The sequence below is a fragment of the Dendropsophus ebraccatus genome, unplaced genomic scaffold (assembly GCF_027789765.1).
Source record: "Dendropsophus ebraccatus isolate aDenEbr1 unplaced genomic scaffold, aDenEbr1.pat pat_scaffold_697_ctg1, whole genome shotgun sequence".
Taxonomy (NCBI): domain Eukaryota; kingdom Metazoa; phylum Chordata; class Amphibia; order Anura; family Hylidae; genus Dendropsophus; species Dendropsophus ebraccatus.
This window is the reverse complement of record NW_027210296.1, coordinates 9,821-28,931: the sequence shown is the minus strand read 5'-3', so window position 1 is coordinate 28,931 and position 19,111 is coordinate 9,821. Positions and strand designations below refer to the sequence as shown.

The 19,111-nt window shown below is 44.8% G+C and overlaps 1 protein-coding gene across 1 annotated transcript in view; it reads left to right on the top strand.

Annotated features, from left to right (window-relative positions):
• Positions 1-15,565, top strand: part of LOC138779003 (transmembrane channel-like protein 2-A) — a 68,702-nt gene extending 53,137 nt beyond the window's left edge. The window contains exons 5-6 of the mRNA XM_069956551.1: positions 13,921-14,073; positions 15,451-15,565. Of these exons, the coding sequence (XP_069812652.1) occupies positions 13,921-14,073; positions 15,451-15,565 (268 nt within the window). The remainder of the gene's footprint in view (positions 1-13,920; positions 14,074-15,450) is intronic.
• The last annotated feature ends 3,546 nt before the right edge of the window (positions 15,566-19,111 follow it).

The following is a 19,111-nucleotide window of genomic DNA, read 5'->3' as shown; positions in this document are numbered from 1 at the left end:
ACACCAGACCTGACCAATACCGCCATACTGTGACTGGATAACACCGCCATACCAGACATGACCAATACCAACACACTTTGACTGAATAACACTTCCATACGGGTAAATACAACCCTGCAGGTATACAGGACACTACAGGTATACAGGACCCCAAAACTATACACTACAGGTGCACGGGACCTCCACAAAACTATATACTACAGGTATACAGGACCCCAAACTTTACACTACAGGTATAAAGGACCCCAAAATTATACACTACAGGTATACAGGACCTCCACCAACTATATACTTCAGGTATACAGGACCTCCACCAACTATATACTACAGGTATACAGGACCCCAAACTATACACTACAGGTATACAGGACCCCAAAACTATACACTACAGGTATACAGGAACTCTACCAACTATATACTACAGGTATATAGGACCTCAAACTATACACTACAGGTATACAGGACCTCAAAACTATACACTACAGGTATACAGGACCTTCACCAACTCTATAATACAGGTATACAGCACCTTCACCAACTCTATACTATAGTTATACAGGACCCTGAAACTATTCACTACAGGTATATAGGACCCCCGAACTATATACTACAGGTATACAAGACTTCCACCAATTATACACTACAGGTATCCAGGACCCTCAAACTATAAATGAGGAGAGTGGAGATATATACAGGGCTGGGGGGAGAGGGAATATATACAGGCTATGGGGAGAGGGGATATATACAGAGCTGGGGGGAGAGGGGATACACACAGGGCTGGTGGGAGGGAATATATACAGGGCTGGGGGGGAGGGAATATATACAGGGCTGGGGGGGAGGGAATATATACAGGGCTGGGGGGGAGGGGATATATACAGGGCTGGAGGAGAGGGTATATACAGTGCTGGCGGGAGGGAATATATACAGGGCTGGGGGGGACAGGGGATATATACAGGGCTGGAGGGAGAGGGGATATATACAGGGCTGGAGGGAGAGGGGATATATACAAGGCTGGAGGGAGAGAGGATATATACAGGGCTGGGGGGGAGAGGGGATATATACAGGGTTGGGGGGAGGGGGCATATATAAAGGGCAGGAGGGATGGGGGATATATACAGGGCTGGAGGGAGAGGGGATATATACAGGGCTGGAGGGAGAGAGGGCATATATACAGGGCTGGAGGGAGGGGGGATATATACAGGGCTGGGGGAGAGGGGATATATACAGGGCTGGAGGGAGAGGGGATATATACAGGGCTGGAGGAGAGGGGGGATATATACAGGGCTGGAGGGAGAGGGGATATATACAGGGCTGGAGGAGAGGGTATATACAGTGCTGGCGGGAGGGAATATATACAGGGCTGGGGGGGAGAGGGGATATATACAGGGCTGGAGGGAGAGGGGATATATACAGGGCTGGAGGGAGAGGGGATATATACAGGGCTGGAGGGAGAGGGGATATATACAAGGCTGGAGGGAGAGAGGATATATACAGGGCTGGGGGGGAGAGGGGATATATACAGGGTTGGGGGGAGGGGGCATATATAAAGGGCAGGAGGGATGGGGGATATATACAGGGCTGGAGGGAGAGGGGATATATACAGGGCTGGAGGGAGAGAGGGCATATATACAGGGCTGGAGGGAGGGGGATATATACAGGGCTGGGGGAGAGGGGATATATACAGGGCTGGAGGGAGAGGGGATATATACAGGGCTGGAGGAGAGGGGGGATATATACAGGGCTGGAGGGAGAGGGGATATATACAGGGCTGGAGGAGAGGGGGGATATATACAGGGCTGGAGGGAGGGGGGATATATACAGGGCTGGAGGGAAGAGGGATATATACAAGGCTGGAGGGAGGGTAGATATATACAGGGCTGAGGGGATAAATACAGGGCTGGAGGGAGGGGGGGTATATACAGGGCTGGTGGGATGGGGGATATATACAGGGCTGGAGGTAGGGGGGATATATACAGGGCTGGAGGGAGGGGGGATATATACAGGGCTGGAGGGAGGGGGGATATATACAGGGCTGGTGGGATGGGGGATATGTACAGGGCTGGAGGTAGGGCATATATACAGGGCTGGAGGGCAGGGGGATATAGAGGGCTGGAGGGAGGGGGGATATATACAGGGCTGGAGGTAGGGGGGATATATACAGGGCTGGAGGGAGGGGGAATATATACAGGGTTGGAGGAGAGGGGGGATATATACAGGGCTGGAGGTAGGGGGGGATATATACAGGGCTGGAGGGAGGGGGTATATATACAGGGCTGGTGGGATGGGGGATATATACAGGGCTGGAGGTAGGGCATATATACAGGGCTGGAGGGCAGGGGGATATAGAGGGCTGGAGGGAGGGGGGATATATACAGGGCTGGAGGTAGGGGGGATATATACAGGGCTGGAGGGAGGGGGATATATACAAGGCTGGAGGTAGGGGGATATATACAGGGCTGAAAGGAGGGAGGATATATACAGGGCTGGAGGGAGGGGGTATATATACAGGGCTGGTGGGATGGGGGATATATACAGGGCTGGAGGTAGGGCATATATACAGGGCTGGAGGGCAGGGGGATATAGAGGGCTGGAGGGAGGGGGGATATATACAGGGCTGGAGGGAGGGGGGATATATACAGGGCTGGAGGGAGGGGGATATATACAAGGCTGGAGGTAGGGGGATATATACAGGGCTGAAAGGAGGGAGGATATATACAGGGCTGGAGGTAGGGGGGATATATACAGGGCTGGAGGGAGGGGGTATATATACAGGGCTGGTGGGATGGGGGATATATACAGGGCTGGAGGTAGGGCATATATACAGGGCTGGAGGGCAGGGGGATATAGAGGGCTGGAGGGAGGGGGGATATATACAGGGCTGGAGGTAGGGGGGATATATACAGGGCTGGAGGGAGGGGGATATATACAAGGCTGGAGGTAGGGGGATATATACAGGGCTGAAAGGAGGGAGGATATATACAGGGCTGGAGGTAGGGGGGATATATACAGGGCTGGAGGGAGGGGGATATGTACAGGGCTGGAGGCAGAGAGGGAATATGTACAGGGCTGGAGGTAGGGGGGATATATATACAGGGCTGGAGGAGAGGGGGGATATATACAGGGCTGGAGGTAGGGGGGATATATACAGGGCTGGGGGTAGGGAGGATATATACAGGGCTGGAGGTAGGGGGGATATATACAGGGCTGGAGGGAGAGAGGGCATATATACAGGGCTGGAGGTAGGGGGGATATATACAGGGCTGGGGGTAGGGAGGATATATACAGGGCTGGAGGTAGGGGGGATATATACAGGGCTGGAGGGAGAGAGGGCATATATACAGGGCTGGAGGGAGGGGGGATATATACAGGGCTGGAGGGAGGAGGTGGCTATTGTGCTGTGGGGAAGGAGTATTTGCACAGTGTAGAGGGGACAGGCACCTGCACTCTGGATGCCAGCAGGATGGCTGGAGGCCATTAGATGACATTACCCATCCTCTCACCTCTCTCTGTGCTGCCTCCAGCCGTCCTGTGTCAGCACTTCCTGCTCTCTGTACTGTTTCTTGGTCCATACAGATAACAGCACACAGAGCCTTCCTGCTGCCCTAAGACACGCCCCCTGCACAGAGTAAGCCCATAGACACTCTGTATGCAGGAAGTGCCGCGGCTTCTCTTCTCAGAGACCGTTCGGGAGGACACAGGGGGACACGTGGGGCCCCTGCCAGGATAGTTAGGAGGTGACAGGAGTGTCCTAGGGGCCATAGTCTGCAGAAGCTTATGTTGGGCCTGGCTCTGCTGAACAGGGAGCCTCCTGTTCAGGGGCCCACCAGGGGGGAGAAAGGGGGAGGGGCCCACCGGGGGTTTCCCCGGCTCCCTGGTGGCCCAGTCCGACCCTGCACACGACACGAGGAACACTGAACATGAGGAGAGCTCCTGATGACATCTTCAAGTAAATAACCCTCTGTCTGCTCCCACCAGTCTGCGGCCACACACCTCATAGAATCAGAGTCTTCAGACCGGTGAGAGGTGGATTTCCACCGAATCTATTTTAACATATTTCTGTGAAAACGCTAATAAGCGCCACTAACTGTTGCAATTTATATTGAACTGATAAACAGAACAGTGATAACTGACTTGATCAAATATAGTAGTAATAAAGCACGGCGACTTGCAAGGGCCCTGCACTAGTCGCATGCGGTTTTAAGCGCACCGTATGCAACAACTACATGCGGACTTAACCGTTCTATATTAATTTTAACCGCATTATATGTATTTTTAACCTACAAATAATCAAGTCTATATCCTGTATTATACCATTTGCAACCGCATGAGATTTATATACAGAGATTTTTTGTAAGCGTGTAGTTACATGTTAATTTGTTTTTATGAATTTTAATTTTGATTTAGATAAAGTGTTATATATACATATTTACTTGTGATTTAATTATACTTCGAGATTTACATTTGTCTCCAAAATAATATTTTAGGGGTATTGCTAGAGAGCCTACTAATTATACATACTAATTAGGTCATTTGGTGCCAGCCAAGTAGTGCACTCGCTATACACCCATTCCATAACTGCACTAGAGGTAGAGTTCTTGCAGCAGAGTTTTTCCATTTTCAAGGTTCACTCATTTCTAGATATCTATATCATAAAAATCAAAGTCTGTCTGTCTGTCCTTCTGTCTGTCTGTCCTCTATAGACTTCCAAACGCCTGAACCGTTTGACCCCAAATTTGGCACACAGATACATTGGGTGCCCGGGAAGGTTACTGCGAAGGTCCCGTCCCCGCCAGATGTACAGGAGGGGAGGGGGAGGGGAAAGAGAGGCGCCCCATAGAGATGAATGGGAAAATCTCCTCACTGCAAACACAGGTGATATAATTAGCTGCAGCAGACACGGCAGTTGAAGCCTTAGCAACCAATAGGATTACTGCTTTCATTTTCACAGGGAGCAATGGTTGCTAGGGAAGCTGCCTCATAACATCCACAGTAATAACTGGTAGACCCCCTACTCCATCTATACAGTACATGTATATACAGGGCCCCCTACTCCATCTATACAGTACATGTATATACAGGACCCCCTACTCCATCCATACAGTACATGTATATACAGGACCCCCTACTCCATCTATACAGTACATGTATATACAGGACCCCCTACTCCATCTATACAGTACATGTATATACAGGAGCCCCTACTCCATCTATACAGTACATGTATATACAGGAGCCCCTACTCCATCTATACAGTACATGTATATACAGGGCCCCCTACTCCATCTATACAGTACATGTATATACAGGACCCCCTACTCCATCCATACAGTACATGTATATACAGGACCCCCTACTCCATCTATACAGTACATGTATATACAGGACCCCCTACTCCATCTATACAGTACATGTATATACAGGAGCCCCTACTCCATCTATACAGTACATGTATATACAGGAGCCCCTACTCCATCTATACAGTACATGTATATACAGGACCCCCTACTCCATCTATACAGTACATGTATATACAGGACCCCCTACTCCATCTATACAGTACATGTATATACAGGGCCCCCTACTCCATCTATACAGTACATGTATATACAGGACCCCCTACTCCATCTATACAGTACATGTATATACAGGGCCCCCTACTCCATCTATTCAGGACATATATATACAGGGCCCCCTACTCCAACTATACAGTACATGTATATACAGGACCCCCTACTCCATCCATACAGTACATGTATATACAGGGCACTACAGGTATACCAAACTGTGACTGGGTAACACTGCCACACCAGACCTGACCAATACCGCCATACTGTGCTGGATAACACTGTCATACCAGACCTGACCAATACCGCCATACTGTGACTGGATAACACTGTCATATCAGACCTGACCAATGCCGCCATACTGTGCTGGATAACACCGCCATACCAGACCTGACCAATACTGCCATACTGTGAATGGATAACACCGCCACACCAGACCTGACCAATACTGCTATACTGTGCTGGATAATACTGTCATACCAGACCTGACCAATACCGCCATACTGTGACTGGATAACACTGCCATACCAGACCTGACCAATGCCGCCATACTGTGCTGGATTAACACTGTCATACCAGACCTGACCAATACCGCCATACTGTGACTGGATAACACTGCCATACCAGACCTGACCAATACTGCCATACTTTGACTGGATAACACCGCTATACCAGACCTGACCAATACCACCATACCGTGACTGGATAACACCACCACACCAGACCTGACCAATACCGCCATACTGTGACTGGATAACACCGCCATACCAGACATGACCAATACCAACACACTTTGACTGAATAACACTTCCATACGGGTAAATACAACCCTGCAGGTATACAGGACACTACAGGTATACAGGACCCCAAAACTATACACTACAGGTGCACGGGACCTCCACAAAACTATATACTACAGGTATACAGGACCCCAAACTTTACACTACAGGTATAAAGGACCCAAAATTATACACTACAGGTATACAGGACCTCCACCAACTATATACTTCAGGTATACAGGACCTCCACCAACTATATACTACAGGTATACAGGACCCCAAACTATACACTACAGGTATACAGGACCCCAAAACTATACACTACAGGTATACAGGAACTCTACCAACTATATACTACAGGTATATAGGACCTCAAACTATACACTACAGGTATACAGGACCTCAAAACTATACACTACAGGTATACAGGACCTTCACCAACTCTATAATACAGGTATACAGCACCTTCACCAACTCTATACTACAAGTATACAGGACCCCAAATATACTACAGGTATACAGGAACTCCACCAGCTATATACTACAGCTATATAGGACCCCAAACTATACACTACAGGTATACAGGACCTTCACCAACTCTATACTATAGTTATACAGGACCCTGAAACTATTCACTACAGGTATATAGGACCCCCGAACTATATACTACAGGTATACAAGACTTCCACCAATTATACACTACAGGTATCCAGGACCCTCAAACTATAAATGACAGGTATAGAAGACCTCCACCAACTATACATTACAGGTATACAGCACCAACTATATACTACAGGTATACAGGACCCCCGAACTATACAGTACAGGTATACAGGACCTTCACCAACTGTACACTGCAGGTATACAGGACCTCCCTCAACTATACACTACAGGTATACAGCCCCCCCAACTACACACTACAGGTATACAGGACTCCCCCCAAACTATACACTATAGCTATACAGCCCCCCCAACTATGCACTACAGATATGCGAGACCCCTAAAAACTATACATTGTGAGTATACAGAACCCCTCCAACTATGCACTACAGGTATACACTAATTCCACTGATTAACTCAGATGAAACAATACATTTAGCTTGGCCTCCTGGGCACCTTAGAACAAATCTAATTAACACACTGACACTTTATACCCGGGCAGCGCCGGGTACATTTTCTAGTAACAAATATTATTACTTTAAAGTAATTTTTCTACTTCATCAGTGCCTTTATAAATTTGAGGAAGGACACATATATTTATGAATTAAAATTAAGTAAATTACATAGTAGATACACTTACTACTTTCAGCAGCTTGCTGCTTGTAGTGGTGTACATTCACCATGTGCATTGTAGAAGCAGACTGTAATCCTCACATTGCCCATTCTCTTCAACACAATGGCTGTAATCAGGGGCGTAATCTACAGACGTGGATCTACAAACACCAAAGGGTGTAAATTAAAAGCAATTTAAAAACAGATACCCCTTTATAGTAAAAAAAAATGCAATTTTCAGGTGATTATAGAGACCTCCTTGAGGCTATGTTATTCAGAATCATAATCAATTTACTCTGCTATTCTAAGCGTATTTAAAGGAAAACTCTGGCCACAACAAAAAATCTAGTGCAGGCAGGGGGTGGGGGGAACATGATAAAGAATGTATACTTACCTGTCCCTGTGCCCCTGCAGTGCCGCATCACTATCTTTCTAACAGCAGTTGGACTTAAAGCGACTCTGTACCCACAATCTGACCACCCTTGTTCCTTCGGATAGCTGCTTTTAATCCAAGATCTGTCCTGGGGTCCGTTTGGCAGGTGATGCAATTATTTTCCCAAAAAACAACTTTAAACTTGCAGCCCTGTGTCAAATTGGTGTGGCTTAGAGTACCCATGCCCTAGAATTGTGACACCCATCCGTCCCTCCTCCCCACCCTCTTCATTACTAGGAATGCCCATGGGCAGTTTTTTCCTATTTCCCACCTGTCTGAACATTTCACAGGTGCCTTAACGATCCAGCTCCTGTGCAGTGTTCACACAGGTGATGAATAGCAGAAATTGTTTCTAGGGGCATTCCTAATGATGAGGAGGGTGGAGAGGAGGCATGGAGGGGTGTCACAATTCTAGGGCAAGGGTACTCTAGACCACACCAATTTGACACAGGACTGCAAGTTTAAAAGTTTAAAAGCTATCGGAAGGTACAAGCGGTTTGGGGAGGTCAGATTGTGGGTACAGAGTCGCTTTAATTTTCTCCTGCTACATCATGACCCGGGGGAAAGTAATCACTCAGCCAGTCAGTGACTGCAGCTGTGTCCTGCCTCAGTCATTGACTAGCAAGAGAAATAAAACAGCGCTCCATAGCATAAATCATACAGCACTACAGGACAGGGCGGTGAATAAAGGCTCTTACCTGATGGTGTTGAGCAAGTCAGGCACAACACTCAAAATCGCACGTAGCCGGACCGCTGCCACTCCCCAAGTGTGTCCATATAGGATGATAGCAACAAAAGAACACTTCCACTCCGCCTAGGGATATCAGTGGGTGCAGGGGCAATGTAGACAATAATATTGGATATAAAAATTTATTAAAACATATATAAAACATTAACTGGCGAAACAACGCTTTTCAAAACCGATCTGGTTTCTTTCTCAAGTGTCATCAGATGAAACTGGATCGGTTTTAAAATGTTTTGTGTCACTAGTTAATGTTTTATATATGTTTTAATAAATTTTTATATCCAGTATTATTGTCTAAATTGGACCTGCGCCCACTGATATCCCTAGGCAGAGTGGAGGTGTTCTTTTGTTTCAGTCATTGACTGGCTAAGTGGGCAGTCCTTAAGTCATGTTGTGACATTTCAGGAGTGGGAGCTAGAGGAGACTAATGGGGGTCCAAGATCAGTGATGTGGCACTGCAGGGGCACAGGAATGGGTAAGCGTAATTTTTTTTATTAGGTTAATATAAGTTTGCTGAAGTGTCCTTCTTATCATTAAACACTTGCCCATGTATGTCAACCAAAATTTTGATGTATAGAAAAGATTTTTTTAAAAAGCTAGACCTACCAGTTAGCCTTACTTTAATCTCATTGTCCTGCAAATACTAGAGGAACTTATTAAGTCTTTACTTGACATCTGTCATACAAATAATTCGTTTTTGATGAGCTGTCTCCATGCTATAGTTGATTTCTCATATTACCGTGTTTGCCCAAAAATAAAACAGTGCCTTATATTAATTTTTGCTCCCAAAGAGGCACTATGTCTTATTTTCGAGGGATGTCTTTCCCTCCCCCCAGCTGGATATCGGTCTTCCCCCTGAACTCCCCCAGAACCCCCCTAGCATAGTCACCAACATCCTCAGTGTAGGGGTGCAGCAGAAGTGCAGTAGCAGCTGGACCAGGAGCATGCAGCGCCAGCTGTGAAGGTCCACGAGGGGATTAGGTGAGTTGCACAGGGGGAGGGGGGATGGAGCGACAGGGGGCATCCTTACTTTGGGGGTACCTCATTTTCTGGGGGATGCCTTATTTTAGGCTAGTTGGTAGGCTAGTTAGGGTGTCTTATTTTAGGAGGATGTCTTATTTTTGGGGAAACACTGTACATATACATATTTCTGTCTGATTGCAACATTGGTCTTACCCAAAACCTCATAAAGAGGTTAGTATATGACAAGGCATATGTAGTGCCCATTGCCATTCCTTTTTACTATAAATAGAATCCACCATTGAACACAAAAAATGTCCCCAAATATCAACACTTAAAGCTCCTTTACCAATTCTTCATTTTTACCATTTAAATTATTAGTCTGCAAAACAAACCTGTATTCCTTTAAATTGTGCTTGTTTTTAGATGTATGAAGTAAAGATTCATCTCATCAGCCACATACAATAAAGGTCATTCCCTGGGGCATTACTCAATGAGAGTATTCTCTAATAATGTGCTCTGTAAAAAACAGGCCCGGAAGGTATAAAGAAGGTTTAAAGTAAGAGGCTATAAAGAAGAACACTCTGACAATGGAATATTAAAAGGTGTGACAGGTGGAAGAACATACAGATTTGTTGTGAGCCCAGTAGTGTAGCTACTGTTAAAGGGGTAGTGCGGCGGTAAAGAATTATTCACAGAATAACACACATTACAAAGTTATACAACTTTGTAATGTATGTTATGTCTGTGAATGGCCCCCTTCCCCGTGTCCCACCACCCCCGCCCGTGTACCCCGAAGTGTGTGGTGCATTATACATTACCTGATCTGTGTCGAGGGCCGTCCGCCATTTTGTGCCAAACGTTATCTTCGGACGGACGAATCCCTGCCGCCGCCCCCCCTCCGCCGTGTCATCAGCTGCTCAGCCGCGATTGGCTGAGCACAGTTATGCTCAGCCAATCGCGGCTGAGCATCGGATGACGCTGCAGAGGGCGGCCGGCATTTGGAACTGTTCGCCGGCCGGCCGATGAAGACTTTACTGACTGAAGATCGGAGACGGGGTCGGCACGTGACAGGTAATGTATAGCGCACCACACTTCCGGGTACACGGGTGGGGGTGGTGGGACACAGGGAAGGGGGCCATTCACAGACATAACATACATTACAAAGTTGTATAACTTTGTAATGTTTGTTATTCTGTGAATAATTCTTTACTGCTGCACTACCCCTTTAAGGATGGATGCCATTTATCCACCCTGATACCCCGAGTAACTGTCCCTGTCCAAATTAGATCATAGGCTGGGCGCTGGCAAATAAACAGTTGACACCAAAACAGATTTGTCACTCATTTCCTTCCTCCTTCGAGCCATGAAGTTTCTATTTATTTTTAGAAAGTTATATCGTTTATATAATCATAGTATATAGACACAATCACATGTACACAATTATAAAAATGATTGGATATTTATATATAAAAACTTGAACATAATTGGTATAAAATGCACAGGATCAGGATATGTGGGAATATAAGGTGCTTTGCTTGCATCTGCGCAGTAGGGTCTTAGGGCGTTGTCTTTGGCAAGCTGTCAATATTTCTTCTTACAAACAGGAAACTTCTGTATGTAGGTTTCATCTTGTGTAAACAGCAGTTAAAGCCACAAGATAATATGATTATATGATTATTTAAGAATATAATGTCTCACATGAAGAGTTCAAATGTTTTATATCACTTATGATCATTACCTTGACATTACCATAGAGGCAGACCACACGCCTGCTATGGGAACAGTGCGGTTGGAGTGATGAATCCTAGCTACAGTATGCTCCTGTTTGAGCCTATATTGGTGGGTTAGCGGCTTTTTAGGTTATGTGTTCACAGGCTGTTTTCCTCCACTCAAAGCATGGGAACAAATTTGAGCACTGCTGGCTGTGACAGTTTCTAGTCACACTGACCTCTGACCTCTTCAGACAGAGAGTGCAGCGTGAAGTGCTCACAGTTTTTACAGATTTTTTTTCTTTGACTTTGCTACCTTTTTTTTCAAAATGACATAAATCTTTGAGAACCGTTCATATATAAAGTGATCCCACAACATACAATGCTACAGACAGTTCACATCTGCAGAAAAAAAACAGCTGATTGACCAACAAAAGTGGCCATTTTACTGGTAAAACCCCAGTATTAGTGAAGTGCATGCACTGGTTGGCTGTCTGGTATCTCTTCTCTACAGTACAGTGTGATACTACATGTCCTGTACTGCTCTTTACCTGGGCCAGGATGAGTTGCTTCTTTTGGCACCAGATGAGGGCGGCTTCATTTTTATTTTTCTGGAACCCCCTGTAATCTGTACAGGACCCTGAAACTGCTCCAGTCCTCTACATAGAAAGTAATTTAGAGTCTCTTGTAGCTCTTTCTGACTGCTGTATGTAAGGACTTGCTGTATTCATATTAGTTTTCTGCTTATTTTCCTTTTGGAAAATACATGTTTTGGTCTCAACATACCATGGTTTTAACCTACAATGGTTTTCCTGGAACCAATTAATATTGTATGTTGAGGGACCACTAAATATATATAATCTCAATTAGTAAGCATTCTACAATACAATACAAAACATACAACATACGTACAAGATGTTTAAGTTCAGTATGAATCACAGAAAATTGGTGAGTATCATTTAGTGATAGTGTCCCACAGCCGGAAGGCCTTCCCCTACCCAGGAAGTTTAATCCCTTAACAACAGATGACGTGAATTTATGCCATGCATTTCCGTTACTTAGTGACGGATAGCAGGGGCTCTATGACGTCAGCTCAGGACCTGAGCCTGCTTCATAGAGGTTCAGTTACAGCCTGGTCCTCACCGTCAATGGCAGGCCACCACGATTGCACAGCTGCCTGTTGTTAACCCCTTAAACGCTGTGGCATATGTCTCAATTACCGATCGAGACCCCCACAGCGTGACTGCGGGTGTCCCAATCAAATTGCCTGACTGCCAGATGTACATAACATACCTCCAACCAGTCTGATATTTAGTCTTCTGGCAGGCTCTATAAGAAGATAGGATAACAAAGATTAATGGTGCATTTACACAGACAGATTTATCTGACAGATCTTTGAAGCCAAAGCCAGGTACAGACTATAAACAGAGATCAGGTCATAAAGGAAAGACTGGGATCTATCACCTTTTCAAATCCATTCCTGGCTTTGGCTTCCAAAATCTGTCAGATAAATCTCTCTGTGTAAAAGCACTCTTAAGCTATGCAATGGCATAGCTTTGATCACTGTATGCAATCTAATGATTGCAGGTAATAGCTCCTTAGGGGGACTTAAAAAGTGTTAAAAATTTTTTTTAAATATGGTAAAGGTTTATATCATCCCCTTTCCCATTTTAGCAATAAAACACATAAAATAAATTATCATATTATATATCTTGTCTTGTCCAATCCATTAAGATATAACATTGTTGTTCCCACACAGTGAATAGTTTAAAGGAAAAGAGGAAAAAAAACGCCAGGATTGCTGATTTTCTGTTGCAATATATATATATAAAAAAAAATTGTGAGATCATGGCGCAAAAATTAGATCCCATACAGCCCCTAGGTGAAAAATATAACTTTTCTAAGAGTCACAATAGAGCCATTTTAATTATAATTATTTGCAAAGACAAAAGTTAAGTTATTAAAAAGAATAGTAAAACATTAGAAAAGCTATTTAAATATGCATATCATTGTGTTCGGAGTGACCTATAGAATAAAGATATCATGTCAGTTTTACCCTATCGTATTGCATAGACACCCCCCCCCCTCCCAAAAGTTACAACATTCCTTTTTTTCCTAATTGCATCCCATAAATAATATTTTTGGGGTTTCATCATACATTTTATGGTGGATTAAAAGGCACCATTTGTTCCTAAAAAAAAACAAGCCCTTATGTAGCCCTGTACATAGTGAAATAAATGTGCAATAGCTCGTGTAAGGTGAGGAGGAGAAACTAAAATGCAAAAATGAACATTGGCGCGGTCATTTACGCTATTTTGGGCTGGGTCATGAAATGGTTAAGTTTGCCAAGGGTAAACCATCTGTCTGTCATATAACCAGAATTCAATTGAAATCTAGCTTGCTTTTTATGTCAATCATCACACAGATAAGCTTTTATTTTGTCTTTATTTTACAGCGATTCCCAATCTTCAGCTTCCTCTGATGATGAAGAATCATTTACTGAAGAAGAGATGGTAAAATTGATGGAACAGGTTGAGGAGAAAAAGAAGTTGATTGCTACTATTAGGAATAAGCCATGGCGCATGAAGAAAAAACTTACCATTTTAAGGTACTATACAAATAGCAAATTCTGTTATTGGAAAACAAAGACAGATGTTTGTTGTCTCTGAATCCTATGCCTGCACTGGAAATAAAACATTATGGCCCAGATAATCAAAGGGTGTAAAATATACACTGGTGTAAACTGTCCACAGTACCAATCACAGCTCAGCTTTCATGTTACCAGAACTGAAAGGTGTGAGTAGTTGCTGTCAGTAGTTTACACCAGTATATATTTTACACCCTTTGATAAATCTCCCACTATGTTTTTATTGTACTATTCAATAGCCGTAAAAATAATAGCAAATTAATTATAATCCACGTGTTAAAGGGGTTATCCACCTAAGAGCAAAAAAATTAAATGCTAGCTGGTCTTACCCACCAAGCCCCCCTGAGTATTTGAGTCATCTCCTGTCTTTCTAGCTGCTGCCATTCCTGAGTTACAAGTTTTTCTACAAGTTGATGTTTAACCAAGATAGGAACTAAATTTCCCATCATGCAGTTCCATAATTGGTCCACTTGCGTACTCGCCCCCTTAGCTTCCTTTCCTGTCCACTGCGGTCATTACTATTGCACAGTAAAAACAGGACTGTTTTTTTTCCACTGATTTTGCATCACATCCCCCCAATATGTATTCCATACTAGCTGATGATGTAGCAGAGCTGACACGCAACGCCAGACAGCCATCTTTTAATAAACAACAGTCGCAAATTATTTTTTAGATAATGATTTTGTGGAAACATAACCTAAAACTATGTTCACACACTGTACTTTCCAACTCACTGTTTGGCATTTTGAGAAGCTGTTTAATAGGTGTTATATTGTAACCAGTAGTGTATTGCTATGTTCTCACACTGAAATGACGTACGTTTTTATTTGCCGATTGTTATTTTACAATAATGCCCATTATTATAAAATACAGTGGTGCCTTGGATTACGAGCATAATTCGTTCTGGGACCGTGCTTGTAATCCAAATCACTCTTAAACCAAAGCAAATTTTCCCATAAGAAATTATTAAAATGCAGACAAATGGTTCTACGCCCCCAAAATAATGATTTTTTTATTGTAAATAAGAGGTAAAATAAATGAAACAAACATTTAGAAAGTTGGATATGTCACATTATAAGTTACTGTACAGTATAGCAATCAGCATATGGAGTATAAGGTATAGTAAGTGCATAAACCTGAAAAAATAGCCGCAGTGTGTATAGCTGAGTGTAAGTGCAGGCAAATTATACCAGCACTGTGAATAGCTGAGTGTGAGTGCAGGCACATTATAGTAGGAATGAAGAGGATAGGAAACACAAGGGCTGACAGAGACTGCAGGGAGCATGAAGGAATGAGCCTGAGATATGTGGAAGCATAAATGCAACATTCTGTCCGTAGAGAGAGGGGTTATAGCTATGGAGAGATTACCTCCACAGTCCTGTCCCCTGATCCAAGCCCCAGCCTGAAGTGGATCTGCTATGATTTGGTAAGTGAGGAAGACCTCCTGGGTTAGAGTACAGTGCTGTAGACCCCGCTATGCAGACCATGCCCCTCCCGCACTCCCCCTCCCACCCAGTACAGGGAGCTCTTAAACCAAAGCAATGCTCTTAAACTAAGTCACAATTTTGAAAAACTGTGAGCTTTTCTTGCAAATCGCTCTCAATCCAAGATACTCTTAAACCAAGGTACCACTGTAATGTCTGTTGTTATAAGATAACAGACAATATTTGCCATTAACCCTTAGATGACCCAGGGCGTATAGTTACGCCATGGAAGTCTGTCCCCAGACGACCTAAGGCGTAACTATGCGTCCTGGTTGTTTTCTCCGGCTATGAAGCGCACTCCGGAGCGGAGCGCGCATCTCCACCACAGGTTTTCAATTGGGTTGAGATCTGGACTATTTGCAGGCCATGACATCGACTGAATGTGTCTTTCTTCAAGGAATGCCTTCACTGTTTTTGCCCTATGGCACGATGCATTGTCATCTTGGAAAATTATTTCATCATCTCCAAACATCTGTTCAATTGAAGGGATGAGAAACTGTCCAAAATGTCAATGTAAACTTGTGCATTGATGGAAGAATTAACCACAGTCATCTCCCCAGTGCCTTTGCCTGACATGCAGCCCCATATCATCAAGGACTGTGGAAATTTGGTTGTTTTCTTCAGGCAGGCCTCTTCATAAATCTCACTGGAACGGCACCAAACAAAAGTTTCAGCATCATCACCTTGTCCAATGCAGATTCTTGACTCATCACTGAAGACAACTTTGATCCAGTCATCCACAGTCCATGATTGCCTCTCCTTAGCCCATTGGAGTCTTGTTTTTTTATGTTTAGGTGTCAATGCTGGTTTTCGTTTAGCTTTCCTGTATAGAAATCCCATCTCCTTTAGGCGATTTCTTAAGGTTTGGTCACATACATTGACTCCAGCTTCCTCCCATTTGTGCTTCATCTGTTTAGTTGTACTTTTCGGTTTTCAAGACAAATGGCCTTAAGTTGTTTGTCTTGACGCTTTGATGTCTTTCTTGGTCTACCAGTACGCTTGGCTTAACAACCAGTCCATATCTTGGATACAACTGACTGTGAACAGCCCACATCTTAGCAACCATGCATGAAGGGTTACCTTCTTCAAGAAGTTTCACAATCCTCTCTTTTGTTTCAAGGGACATTTCTTTTGTTGGAGCCATGGTTCTCGCCACTCCACTTCGTCCAGCAGCCCTCCAAGGTGTCATGACTGCAGGTGTTTTAACTGCAGACTAACGGGCACATCTAATCTGGGGCAGATGTCCATTTAGGGAAAGGAAATAGACTGGTGTGTCCTTTTTTTCTACCTCCAATTTGAGTGATTCCACACTTTTTCCTCAGAATTGAGTGATTCCATATTTATTTCCCTGTGCTTGGTCAATAAAAGTATCATTCACTAACTTCCACAATGTTTCTCTTCATTTCTTTGAGTGTTCCTGAAAGCCAACAAGTTGCACTTTGGAATGACCTTAATATTGTATCATGTTTTTGATCTGAGTTTGTTTTACAGCATGAAATGTCTGAATGAGTGCTCATCCAAGACTGGTGATTCCATACTTTTTACCAGGGGTTGTAGTAGTTAATCCCCCAAATATGGTCACAATAGTGGCCCACAATAGTCTGGCAGATTGCAGCCCTGAAGATTAAAAACTGGGTGCTCTGGGTGGCCGTCTAGACCGTCTATATTATAATCTGATGTCCATGCTATGTGCCAATGTCGGCACAGACAGGTACAGGTACCTCATGCTTCACCAGACTGTGAGGTGTGCCTCCCAGTTTAAGAAGTGCTGTGCTAAAGCAACCAAAGCACTGTTGTCTGAACAAATATATTAGGATAAAATGTCATATCATCTATGTTGCTGCTTTATAACCCTAGAGGACCCATGACATACAGGTACGTCATGGATGTCTGTCACCAGAGGACCCATGAAGTACCCCGTATGTCATAAGCTACTGCAGCGCTGTAACGCCTGGAGTAGTGGATCCACTGGACGTCACCAGCGATGGCTACTAACCTCACCAGGGAGCGGAGTCTAAGGGGCCGCTGGTTTTCACCAGAGCCCGCCGCAAGGCGGGACGGACTTGCTGCGGCAGGCGACCCCCAGGTCGCTACCCCTGGCTTGGTTGCTAGCGACGGCAGGTGAGGTGTGGCAGGAGCAGTAGGCAGGAGATAGTGCAGGCAGAGGACAGTAGACGTGCTCGCAGGTGGCGGACAGGACTCAGGAAACAATGGGAAGGCAGCGGGCAAGGACTAGGACAAGGACTGAAGACAGAAACAAGGGACAAGGACTAAGGTCAGGAACAACAGGGAGCTGGGCCAAACGCTATGGGAAGCATGCAGAGGCTCCAACACCTGGAAGGGGCAGGGCTGGAACTTATAGGGAGTGATTGACAAACAGACCAATTAGGAGCGCACTGCCCTTTAAATCTGAGACAGCCGGCGCAGCCGCACAGCGACGGACAGGAGCGTGGTGAGGTGAGGCGCCCCTCGGGGCCGAAGCAACAGCAGCGCCGGGTCCCTGCCTGCGGACATCGGCTGCTGCAGATGTAGGAGAGAGGGTGCGGCGGCGGTCCGGAGCATGGGACGCCGCCGTGACCCTAACAAGCGCTAAGAAGCAGCCAGGCCCTCACCGTTAATGACAGGCTGCACCAATCGCACTGCAGACTGTCATTAACCCTTAAACGTGTAAGGAACAGTTGCAGCTCCTGTCACTTACCGATCGCTGTATCGGACCACCTCAGGTCTCTTACCTTCCTCTGTGTGGTCCGATCGGCGCTCTGCTCATTGAGTCTGCCACAGGCAATTTTATTAATAATTAATTGCAAAAAAAAAGGATTTTATATATATATATTTATTATATATATATTATATATATATATATATATATATATATAATAAAAAAATGAAATCTGTCTGTCTGTCCCGTATAGACTTCCAAACGCCTGAACGTTTGACCCCAAATTTGGCACATAGATACATTGGGTACCCGGGAAGGTTATTGCAAAGGTCCCGTTCCCCGCCTGATGTACAGGAGGGGAGGGAGGGGGGCGCGCCCCATAGAGATGAATGGGAAAATCTCCACACTACACACACAGGTGATATAATCAGCTGCATGTCTCCAGCAGTAAACGGCAGTTGGAATCCTTAGCAACCAATAGGATTACTGCTTTCATTTTCACAGGGAGCAATGGTTGCTAGGGAAGCTGCCTCACAACATCCACAGAAATAACTGGTAGACCCCCTACTCCATCTATACAGTACGTGATACAGGACCCCCTACTCCATCTATACAGTACATGTATACAGGCCCCCTACTCCATCTATACAGTACATGTATACAGGACCCCCTACTCCATCTATACAGTACATGTATACAGGACCCCCTACTCCATCTATACAGTACATGTATACAGGGCCCCCTACTCCATCTATACAGTACATGTATACAGGACCCCCTCTCCAACTATACAATAGTGTATACAGGACCCCTACTCCATCTATACAGTACATGTATACAGGACAGTATTACCAGC